The sequence below is a fragment of the Protomyctophum parallelum genome, assembly GCF_964188405.1.
Source record: "Protomyctophum parallelum genome assembly, chromosome: 6".
Lineage (NCBI taxonomy): Eukaryota > Metazoa > Chordata > Actinopteri > Myctophiformes > Myctophidae > Protomyctophum > Protomyctophum parallelum.
In genome coordinates this window covers 49,362,072-49,373,687 of record NC_139701.1, presented here as the reverse complement: position 1 = coordinate 49,373,687, position 11,616 = coordinate 49,362,072, and the positions used below count along the sequence as shown (strand labels likewise).

At 40.7% G+C, this 11,616-nt stretch overlaps 2 protein-coding genes across 2 annotated transcripts in view; both read left to right on the top strand.

The window, feature by feature from the left end:
- Positions 1-716: 716 nt before the first annotated feature.
- sft2d2a (SFT2 domain containing 2a) lies at positions 717-4,071 on the top strand. Its single transcript, XM_083766464.1, has 8 exons — positions 717-819; positions 958-1,047; positions 2,494-2,579; positions 2,695-2,776; positions 3,193-3,228; positions 3,640-3,698; positions 3,845-3,874; positions 3,996-4,071. The coding sequence occupies exons 1-8, from the start codon at positions 763-765 to the stop codon at positions 4,033-4,035; spliced, it is 480 nt and encodes a 159-aa protein (XP_083622590.1). The 5' UTR covers positions 717-762; the 3' UTR covers positions 4,036-4,071.
- Positions 4,072-7,580: 3,509 nt separating this feature from the next.
- chd1l (chromodomain helicase DNA binding protein 1-like) overlaps positions 7,581-11,616 on the top strand; it is a gene marked incomplete at both ends in the record, with an annotated part of 50,446 nt that continues 46,410 nt past the window's right edge. The window contains 2 exons of the mRNA XM_083768023.1: positions 7,581-7,683; positions 9,073-9,185. Coding sequence (XP_083624149.1) covers positions 7,581-7,683; positions 9,073-9,185 — 216 coding nt within the window. The remainder of the gene's footprint in view (positions 7,684-9,072; positions 9,186-11,616) is intronic.

Here is an 11,616-nt window from a genome sequence, read left to right as displayed (position 1 = left end):
GCATAGGAGCGAAAATAATTTAGTCCCTTGTTTGTGCCGAATCTGGGTTGTACATGGTTTGTTGCACTCCCTGCACTAGACGTAATTCATATCCTATTATGGGCACGTTTGAAAATACCGCACCGGAGCGCACTCGCCTATTACTTTGCATTGCACCGTGCGCTCAGTGCTATTTCCGAACGCGCCAGACCATGCATTATGGCATAGCCTATATCTAAACATAATTATAGGCCTATCTATTATTTTGATGCCAATACTTTTGTACTTTAACCAAGTTTAAAAAAAAAACAAGTACGTCTAGATGGTATTCTACCTCTTAATAATCCCATCAACTCATTAATATAGTTTAATACTGTGTGCAGTCAGTGTACATAATTATACCTAGAAGTGTCTATTTGTATGTCTCTAAATGTTTTGATGAATTGAACAAGGTGGACCCTGTTGTAAACAAGTTTAATGCTTAATTGGGTCGTCCACTCACAGTTAACAGTATTTGTATTGAGTTTGTGCTTAAAATGTACTGTAATTCTGCAAACTGTTAATACATTTTTCAATCAATCAACAAAAAAACTACTATTACTTCTGGGCAATGGGATATATCCTTCTACAATCTATTCTACCTGTTGACTAGCGTGGTCGCTGATTGGAGGAGGAGTAACCCGTAGCAACAGGTCAGGTAGCACATGAAAGAACCTCCATACGTAAGGCTACAGTGGAACTAAACAGAGCGACGCGCTGTGTGGATGACCAGCTGGAACTATCATGGACAAGTTAAAATCTGTGGTGACTGGCCAGCCACAAGACCGCACTATATTACAGGTAAAAACAAACAATCTACCTTGTTCATAATGTCACGCACACAGCTAAACATGTACGTGTTCCACTTCTGACAATAATAATGTAACACAATAATAACAAACAACAAAAAACATGTGCGACAACTTATTTTTTGTGTAGGCTGCCGAAGAAGCGTCCACTTTGGGCTGGGGCACACGCGTGAAGGGATTCATCGGTTGTTTTGTGATCGGGGTGGTGTGCACAATATTGGTACGTTGTGATTCATTGATTATTTTTCGTTTACTAATCTAATCGTTTAGTTTCCATAAGCTGTACACGCACACAGTGACGGGACACCGCGAAGAGCTACCAATGCTGTTCCACTGGTTTATCATGCTTTGAGGAATGTCTTTTACATTGTTTCTTCTTCTCAAAAGGCCTTCTATTAAAAGTCCTATAGTCAGATGGGGATTCGCAACCTTTTTAATTTCAAGGAAGTTATGAAATGTTTTAGGCCACAGAACCTTTGACACTTGGCAGTGTGTGGGACCCCAATCTGTAGTCTTCAGTGTTCATTTAATGTACCATTTGTACACTACACACTGTACCAAAATATTTAAATTAGGGACGGGACTAATTGCGATTAATTTAGATGAATTAACTACAGAAAAATTAATCGCGATTAACTACATATAAATTAATCGCACCTTTTTTTTTCACCGCGGAACGTTTCTCACTGGGCGCTTTTCTATAGTACTGAAAACTGGAAATAATAAAAAGTCACCCCATTTTGTGTTGCCTAGAACTGGAGGTCTGACAAAAAACAGTAACAATATGAAGTAAGTAGCCTACAGCTTTGTGATGTCACTGAGATGTACTTCTAGTTCTAGGCAACACAGAATGGGGTGACTTTTTATTATTATTTCCACAACAGGTATATTAATGACAGTAAAATGTTGAAAATGAGTGGTATCCTGTAGTCACTATTCATTGATTCACTGGGATACGAAAAAACATTAAAAAAAAAAGGTTTCTCGCTGTTCTCGGGTTGAATATTGATATGCGATTAAAATGCGATTAATCTAGATTAATTAATCGCAAAGCCTCTGATTAATTAGATTTTTTTTTTTAATCGAGTCCCAGCTCTAATTTAAATCATTTAGATGGGGTCCCTCTGAAACCCCTTCAAAGACCACTCCAGTCCTGGGGCCTGGGGGTCCCCACAGCCTGTCAAGAACCTATAGTTCTTATCAAACGTACCAATCAGGCCGTGACCTAGCCCAAAATACAGAAAGGTAACAGAGGGTCCCGAAAGGGGCTAGCAGTGATCCCCCAATTGCCCCAAATAAATAATCATAATTATGTGAACTGTGGACACCCCCCCCCCCCCCCCCCACACTCTGACAAGCACTTGGAATTGTAGGAGTTGAGGAGGCATTACATTTAGTTTGACTCAGTTCCATAGTTAAATATTGTGAAAATAGCCAATCTACAAGACTATTTTCATAATATTTACTCCTTTCTTATAGGGAACAATATTTGACAATTAGTATAATTCGTTGATACTAAAATGTATAGGTATTATTTGTTTAATGTTGATTGAGGAAAAAAAAATGTTGCACATTAATTTAATCATCTGTGGGGTCCTCAAAAGGTATTTGGGGACCCACAAATTACAGACCCAAATATTTGACATGTTTGTTTGGTGCCTTGCAGGGAGTATGTTTTCTGTTCATCCCCAAAGTTGGAATCATTCTCTTCATAGTGATGTACACGTTTGGCAACGTCTGCTCGCTGTGCAGGTAAGACTCCTGTCAAAGAAGTAAACCAACCACTGATTAAAAATGGTGAGCTTTTGTTTCCGGGAAGGTTTTCTTTTTTTTGACAGTATAGCTTTTGTTATCTTTGTCCCGACAGCACAATGTTTCTGATGGGACCTCTGAAGCAACTGAAAAGAATGTGTGACAAAACCAGAGCGCTGGCCACCGCCATCATGCTGGTGAGTGTTACTTACTTCAGTCAGTGCTTCTCAAAACAGACAGACCCCCAAATTGATGGGTTGTCACTAAATAGTTTTTAGCATCTGCCTAACCTCTGTGGACATTCCCTTGTATGTTTGTGTGTGACTCAGAGTAATCTAGTAAGAGAGTGGAGACACTACTAGCGCTGACTCTCATTGTAACAATGGAATGTGGAAGTGCTCATTCTGTCTCAATGGTATAGTTCCAGCCATAGGAGCATTGTTTGGAACTATAGCCCATAGGGACCCGCTCTGCGGCGAGATCAAAGCGTGTAGCTACTCTCCTTCTCTAGTAACTCTACACTCTGACTGAGCATTCCTTGTCGTCTTGGTCATTTCATATTGAAAATATGTTAATCTATTTGTTCATGTTTTGTCCTCTTCCATTTCTTTAGACATGTCTTGTGTTGACTCTCTGTGCAGCGTTCTGGGTGAGTAGTCTTACATTTGATGCAAATAAAGGTGCTGTTTTATGCAGATAATTCAACACAGAGTGACGTATTAAGTTACTGTTTTATGCAGATAATTCAACAAAGTGTGGCATATTGACTAGACCTGGGAAATATGAGTATTATAGCCTAATATTGTGACATGACTTGAGACTTGATTTGTTTTGGTGTACTATATAATGGCAGTTTATTTGACCCTGGTTTTAAGCACTTTTTTATGCTTAAGATATATGAGTATGTACTGTACATTGGCTATTTTGTCTTTCTGACATTTTATTTTAAAGAAAATCTAATGTCACAATATCAAGGTATTTAACTATTGTGATATAAGACTCTTTTGACAGAGTCATCTATATGCTATTATCACATCATCGCCTTGTCTTTCTCTTACAGTGGAAGAACTTTGGTCTGGCTTTGTTATTTGTTATTCTACAATGCTTATCATTTGCCTGGTGAGTTCCAGTTTTGCCTCATTTCCTTTTTAGAGGTTGTATTCACGTTTTTAAAATGAATATATAAAAATGTTTTATATTACAACAACTTGACACAAAGTCACCTTGTGCCACAACAAATCCTGTTTATTTTTGTTTTATTTCAGGTATGGCATGTCGTACATCCCATTCATGAGGTTTGTTAACGTTCTCGTTATTTATTCAAAGCTACGTAATAAATGCACAACATCTAAAAGTGTGTGTGGAGCACGCTCTATGAGTCCATGCCCTAACTGGTGCAATTCTATGACTTCCCAGGGACGCAATTCTGAAGGTCGTTTCATGTGCAATTAAGTGACACCGTTTCACTGGGTTTGGACACCAAGGAGTCTTTAACAACAGGTGGGTGTTTTTCTTAACTCAACAGCCTTGATTACTTGAACCCTATTTCGTGGGAACATTCGGCGAAAATACCAAATCGCATTGCAACACTTTGAGGCTTATAGAGCGTCCGTTTTCATGAAGGTATTTTGGTGTACAGCAAATTACGGGACACGATATGTCTATAGCCAAGGGTGTGTAAGTAGTTAAATCGCTTGACAACAAGTCAGACAGTGGCCTTGTGGTTAGAGTGTCCCCCCTGAAACCGGGAGGTCGGGGGTTCGATCCCGGGCCGGGTCATAAGACTGTAAAAAGGTGATCCAATGCCTCCCTGCTTGGCACTCGGCATCGATGGGTTGGATTGGGGGGTAAAATCAACGAATGGTTCCCGAGCATGGCGCGCGCTGCGGCTCACCGCTCTGAGAGATGGGTCAAATGCGGATAACAAATTTCAGTGCGGTAACGTGTTACTAATCGTACAACTTTGACTTTGAGGCGTGCCAAGTTCTGCCAACAGTGAGGCCTTGAGGCTCGCACGGTGGACCAGAGTGAGCTGCAAGGTTGAAGTTTGAGCAGGCTTAACTGCCCACAGACCTATACAAAGCCAAAGTGCAGAAACTATGGGATTTATTTTTTCTGATATTGGGTTTAAAAGTGTTTCAACTGGTCGGACAAATGAGATATCGGCAAATAAGTGATATTAGCGCTAATTGTAAATATGTTCTTGAGCTAATTGTTTATCCCAAAATCACGAAGGCAAATTTGACCTTTGGGCTGCACGAATAAGTCGGTGAGTCCAAAAACCAGTTAACTGCACTTTGGCTTTGTAGGGCTGTGTATGTATACCAATTCGACCATCCTAATACTTCTGTAGAATATCGTGTGACAGTTGAGTGATGAGTGCGCTGTCTATATCACGTGAATCCCATCCATCTTGGAGAAAACAATAAGGGGAATGTTGGTGCATTTGTCTGAATTGGACCAAACTCGCGAGTCATGCTCCAGTTTTTGGGTGATAAGGTGACCACCGAAACGGTGGATAGTAAAAACAGAAAAATGTGTGAGCGTCTTATCACCGTGAGGTCATGTTGTAGTTTTCGCCTTAACTCCCCATTTTGATCTATCTTCACAGTAACGGTGAAGTGTACAAAAAATTGGTTTTAACCGGTGTTGTAAGGATTAAATGTCTCTTAGGTTCATGTCCATTATATTCAGCTTCCTGTGGTGTTTGTGGTACATCACATTGTGGCTCAACATGGATAATGTGAACATGAATGCAGCAGTAATAATAATAATAATGTGAACATGACGTCCGTTTCTCTCATTCCTCCTCTCTTCAGATCTCCTACATCTTGTTCCCGGAGGTGCCGAGACTCCTCTCCCTGCTCGTCGATTCATCATTCAAAGATGTCAGATTCTTCCTGAAATTAAAAAAACCAAGTCCTCTCCACCTATAGCTGTGACCTAGACGTATCAGACCCAGAACAGTTGCAGAATCCCTCTTTCTGATTCACAGCTATTACTAGCTCTGGTCCATAGCTCTAATGCTGTTGCATTTAGAGCTATGTTACTGTCGACTTCCGGTGCTTGCGTAAATGCAGACCAGTCTCTCTTCTGTAGCGTAAATAAAAAGAACGTTTTACCTACTCGCCAATACAAAGGCTGCTTGTGTCATTAGAAAGCCCACTTTCCTTAGAGGACGCACACTGAGCCCCCCCCCACCACATGTATAAAATGCACTTTTTGGCCAGAAAGGGACTTTCTTTTTCATCTGAAGGAAGAATCTTGTCTGAGGTTTTCTCTTGGCAATATCGGTATGAGGGCGCAGTGGAGTAACAAAGTATTTTTCTTCTAGTATTTGTAAAGTATTTGTATTGGTAAGTAGGCAAATTATTCTTTATATTTACGCTATAGACGAGAGGCTGGTCTGCATTTACGCGAGCGCCGGAAGTCGACAGTAACGTATCTCTAAATGCAACGGCATTAGAGCTATGGACCAAGTAAGTAAGTAAATTTTATTTATAGAGCACTTTTCAAAGCAAAGTTAAGTGCTGTACAGCAAAAACAACAATATAAACAATCAAGTTAAAACGAGGCACAAAAGCGCAAACGCAACACAGAATAAGAGCAGAAACATAAATTGACAACAATGATGGTCAAAATAAAAGTTTACAAGACAGGACCTGAGGGGTCTTACATTTGGTTTTGCCACCAGTAAGTCTGTTAGAGCTATGGACAATTTACAATTACAATTTACAATTTAGGCATTTAGCAGACGCTCTTAATCCAGAGCGATTTACAATAATCAAGAACAAAAGCATGGGAATACATCACAAAAGCATTTATCATAAAACATGCGTAAGCTAAGAAAGTAACAGTGGAATATCTATATTATGAGACTATACATATAAACTATATATATATACTACTATGCTATACATATGTACTATGGCGTGCTATGACTATATACAATGCAATTATAGTGCTGTCTACATAACATGCTATAACCAGTAGCACCAGTATGGACCAGTAGCATTAGAGCTATGGACCAGAGCATTAGAGCTATGGACCAGAGCTAAGCTGATACTAACACATGTTCCACTTTTGCTGATCCTTCGTTAACCACTTGAGCATCCACTATTTCTCGGGAAACATTTGTCAAAGAATATCAGATCTGCAAGCTCACAGCACGTCACTAAAGAGGGATGCAAAGGGGATGAAACCCTAAGCTGATTTTGTATTTTAATGAAATGAACACTCAGGATTTTGCTGTAAACAAAACATTTTTTATTTTTTTACATGACCTTCAATGTCAAATGGCATTAATGTTTCTCTATGTGGATCATTATGCTTGGCCACCCAGTCTGCAAATCCAAAAGAGCCCACAAGAGGTCAGCATTTGATCAATGGTGTTTTAGTCTTGCTTAATTTAGGGAAGTTGATATATAGCTTTATGATAAAATACCTGTTTTTGTGTGAAGCAAATGGAGTTTTATTTTTTATTAAATAAGCTAATGTATATAAATAAAATGTATGCCCTTATTTGACTTTAAGTGTGTTTTTCCTAGTAGCGGTCGCCGGTTATCTACCAAAACAATCTAGATATTGATATACAAACTTGTAGGCTATTATTGTAATGTGCTCAACCGATTTGTTCTTATTTTAAGGGTATTATTATTAATCCTGTGGATATTGCATCTTAAACTAAACGTGTTTTACATTTAAAATATACATGCAATGATGCAAGTGTATATTTCAGAACGCGCGCGGCTAAAAGTCAGAACGCGCGCGGCTAAAACGTCAGATCTACAAGCTCACAACGCGTCGCCATGCGACGCGCTGTGAGCTTGTAGATCTGACATTTTCCTCTGAATTCTACTAGTGTGCTGTGTGACGTCACGTTCCAGGAAGTAGGGGAGATCAACATTGGCGCGTTGTGTGTACAAACTGTACATGTTTCTAAACTATCCCTCCGCAGTCAGTCACGCACTTTATTTATAATAATATTAATAAACAGTAAACATGTCTAGCTTCTATGTGAGTGTACAGAACAGCGTTACAACCAAGAAGAAGAAGAAGAAGAACAATGTTTCTCACAAGGACTTGGAACAGTGGGGATTACAAGGTTTGTTTTATTAATATTTCATTCATAGGACAAATGTTTGTCTTACTGTAGTTTGAACGTAGATTTAGACTCGATGTACAGCACATACCTTTCCAAAAATGCATGGAAAAGTTGGTTTATTTCCATAATTCCATTCAAAAAGTGTAACTTTCATAGATTCAGTGCACACAACGTAAATTATTTCAACAGTTTTTGTTTTTGTTTATCTTTACACAATGTTTGCTTCCAGCTCATAAAACCCACTAAAACAGAATTAAAAGAAAATTTGATACTGTGAAGAAATCTATAATCCATGAAAGTTAAACTTTTTTTTTAATGGAATTATGGAAATAATATGATATTATTATTTTTTGGAAAGGTGCTGTATTTATAGATTCTGACATGATTCTGACATGACAGAATCAATAAATACATACGAGAGTCTAAATCTTAGGCTAGTTTGAACGCAGTAGTGAAAGAGATTCTTTTTTTTTTACTTGACTAAAAGTGACATTGAATATACCACCATGTAGAAACTATATAGCCTACTCTGACTGCATTTTAAAGTCATCGGTCACCCTCTTGTATTTTGCAGACAGTATCAAACATGAAAGAACTATTATGCAGAATGCATTTCATAATAATATAATGTATTGTAAATTAGTAATGCATGATTAATCATCATCACTTTTACGTTGGTGGCAGATTTTAATTACTTTAAGTTTGCAGAAAAAAGCACAGGAAAGTACAGTTCAATCTGCTAAAAGGATTTAATTATAACCCAATAATGCACTAATATGGCTTGTTTCCATTGGGGTCCTTCATATTCAGTACTTACTCTAGATATGCAAACTTTAAGTAACTAAAAAGTACAGTATTTCCTCTTAACAGGTTTCCCCCTCACTGTATATGTTTTTACCTCTATGATGATTTCCTGTTTTTGGCTATATAGAAGTGTATATTTGTACGTCTCTATATGTCATGATGAATTGAACACGGTGGACCCTCTTGTCAACAAGTGTAATGCTTTATGGCGTCGTCCACAGTTAACAGTTTTGTATTGAGTTGTACTTTAAATGTACTGTAATTCTCCAATCTGTTAATACATTATTTATTCAATCAATCAATCAGGTTAAGGTATAGTGGAGTAGAAGTATCAACAACAAATGTAAATATTAAAGGAAAGTACAGTACTTCATTAATTAGTAGTGAACTTAGTTTTATCTTTTTTCTAAGTGTCTTTAAATGTTCTGTTCTGAGTTGAAAATGGAGAAAAAAGTATTTTGTACATTCCATGAACTGTACTTCTGAAAACCGTTAATACAATTTCCAATCAATCAATTTCAATCAAACTTGAGTACTTGGTTACTTTGCTGCAGCACATGTTTTTGAACTGTGTTTTTCTAACAGGCATCACGCTGAGGTCCTATCAGCTGGACGGGGTCCAGTGGCTGATTGGTTGCCAGGACAACCAGGAGGGATGCATTCTGGGAGACGAGATGGGGCTGGGCAAAACCTGCCAGGTGTGTTGTTGATGAGGATTCTGATTATCAGGCCTGACATTTGGCCCAAAACAATATTAAAGCAAGCTGGGGCGGCCCATTCATTGGGCGGTCCACTGGAGTGGGCGGTCCACTGGAGTGGCCAGTTCAGGCCTGATAATAACCTACGAGTTTGCAAAGCTGTGCTTCGAAATGATGATGTCATGTTGTCCTGTTTAACTTTCAACGTGATCTATCCATGCCGATCGTGTTTACGTTTACAAAAGGTGCCGGCGGAAGTGTCATCCTCTTTCAGAAACGGACAGCAGGGGTACTTTAAGCTGCTTGCGGTGCTCTCTCACCCTCCGTTGTTTTAGTGCTTCTTGCATCGATTATGTTCGACTCTGTGAAGCACTTCAGACTAACTGAATTGAGAAAGGGGGTCCTGGGATGCAATACTTACTCGGTACTGTACTCTAACAACGTTGAAGTAAGACTTATAAAATGTCCCATATAAAATGACCCATCTAAGAGACCACCCCTGGGTCCCCGGGACCCATTACATTGAAAACCTATTTACATCACTGTTCAAAGTGTTCATCAGTCATCATCCCTAAGAAGTTTTCTCCTAAATGTGTCCTGTCGGCCCAGGCCGTAGCGTAACGGTCTGGGCACCGGACTGGTAATCCAGTCGCAGTGTGCCGCGGGTTCGACTCCCGGACCCGACACGGCCTTTACTGCATGTCATCCCCCCATCTCTCTCCCGTTTCCTGTCAGCCTACTGTCTGTCCCTTCAAAAATCAATAAAAGGCGTAAGCCGCAAAAAAAAAAAAAAAAAAATATGTGTCCTGTCACTGTCCTATCTAACCTATTTACATCACTGTTCATCAGTCATCGTCCCTAAGAAGTTTTCTCCTAAATGTGTCCCCGAACAGACCATCTCTCTGCTGGTGTTTTGTCCTAAGTGTGTCCTGTCTCCGTCCCCTAACAGACCATCTCTCTGCTGGTGTTTTGTCCTAAATGTGTCCTGTCTCCGTCCCCGAACAGACCATCTCTCTGCTGGTGTTTTGTCCTAAATGTGTCCTGTCTCCGTCCCCTAACAGACCATCTCTCTGCTGGTGTTTTGTCCTAAATGTGTCCTGTCTCCGTCCCCGAACAGACCATCTCTCTGCTGGTGTTTTGTCCTAAGTGTGTCCTGTCTCCGTCCCCTAACAGACCATCTCTCTGCTGGTGTTTTGTCCTAAATGTGTCCTGTCTCCGTCCCCGAACAGACCATCTCTCTGCTGGTGTTTTGTCCTAAATGTGTCCTGTCTCCGTCCCCTAACAGACCATCTCTCTGCTGGTGTTTTGTCCTAAATGTGTCCTGTCTCCGTCCCCTAACAGACCATCTCTCTGCTGGTGTTTTGTCCTAAATGTGTCCTGTCTCCGTCCCCTAACAGACCATCTCTCTGCTGGTGTTTTGTCCTAAATGTGTCCTGTCTCCGTCCCCTAACAGACCATCTCTCTGCTGGTGTTTTGTCCTAAGTGTGTCCTGTCTCCGTCCCCGAACAGACCATCTCTCTGCTGGTGTTTTGTCCTAAGTGTGTCCTGTCTCCGTCCCCTAACAGACCATCTCTCTGCTGGTGTTTTGTCCTAAGTGTGTCCTGTCTCCGTCCCCTAACAGACCATCTCTCTGCTGGTGTTTTGTCCTAAATGTGTCCTGTCTCCGTCCCCTAACAGACCATCTCTCTGCTGGTGTTTTGTCCTAAATGTGTCCTGTCTCCGTCCCCGAACAGACCATCTCTCTGCTGGTGTTTTGTCCTAAATGTGTCCTGTCTCCGTCCCCTAACAGACCATCTCTCTGCTGGTGTTTTGTCCTAAATGTGTCCTGTCTCCGTCCCCGAACAGACCATCTCTCTGCTGGTGTTTTGTCCTAAGTGTGTCCTGTCTCCGTCCCCTAACAGACCATCTCTCTGCTGGTGTTTTGTCCTAAATGTGTCCTGTCTCCGTCCCCGAACAGACCATCTCTCTGCTGGTGTTTTGTCCTAAATGTGTCCTGTCTCCGTCCCCTAACAGACCATCTCTCTGCTGGTGTTTTGTCCTAAATGTGTCCTGTCTCCGTCCCCTAACAGACCATCTCTCTGCTGGTGTTTTGTCCTAAATGTGTCCTGTCTCCGTCCCCTAACAGACCATCTCTCTGCTGGTGTTTTGTCCTAAATGTGTCCTGTCTCCGTCCCCTAACAGACCATCTCTCTGCTGGTGTTTTGTCCTAAGTGTGTCCTGTCTCCGTCCCCGAACAGACCATCTCTCTGCTGGTGTTTTGTCCTAAGTGTGTCCTGTCTCCGTCCCCTAACAGACCATCTCTCTGCTGGTGTTTTGTCCTAAGTGTGTCCTGTCTCCGTCCCCTAACAGACCATCTCTCTGCTGGTGTTTTGTCCTAAGTGTGTCCTGTCTCCGTCCCCTAACAGACCATCTCTTTGCTGGTGTTTTGTCC

Excerpts from the sequence above, each read along its gene's own strand:
- sft2d2a (XM_083766464.1), top strand. The coding sequence starts at position 763 with ATGGACAAGTTAAAATCTGTGGTGACTGGCCAGCCACAAGACCGCACT. Across the intron at positions 820-957 it reads AAGACCGCACTATATTACAG|GCTGCCGAAGAAGCGTCCAC; the intron begins GTAAAAACAAAC and ends TTTTTTGTGTAG. Across the intron at positions 2,580-2,694 it reads AACGTCTGCTCGCTGTGCAG|CACAATGTTTCTGATGGGAC; the intron begins GTAAGACTCCTG and ends TTGTCCCGACAG.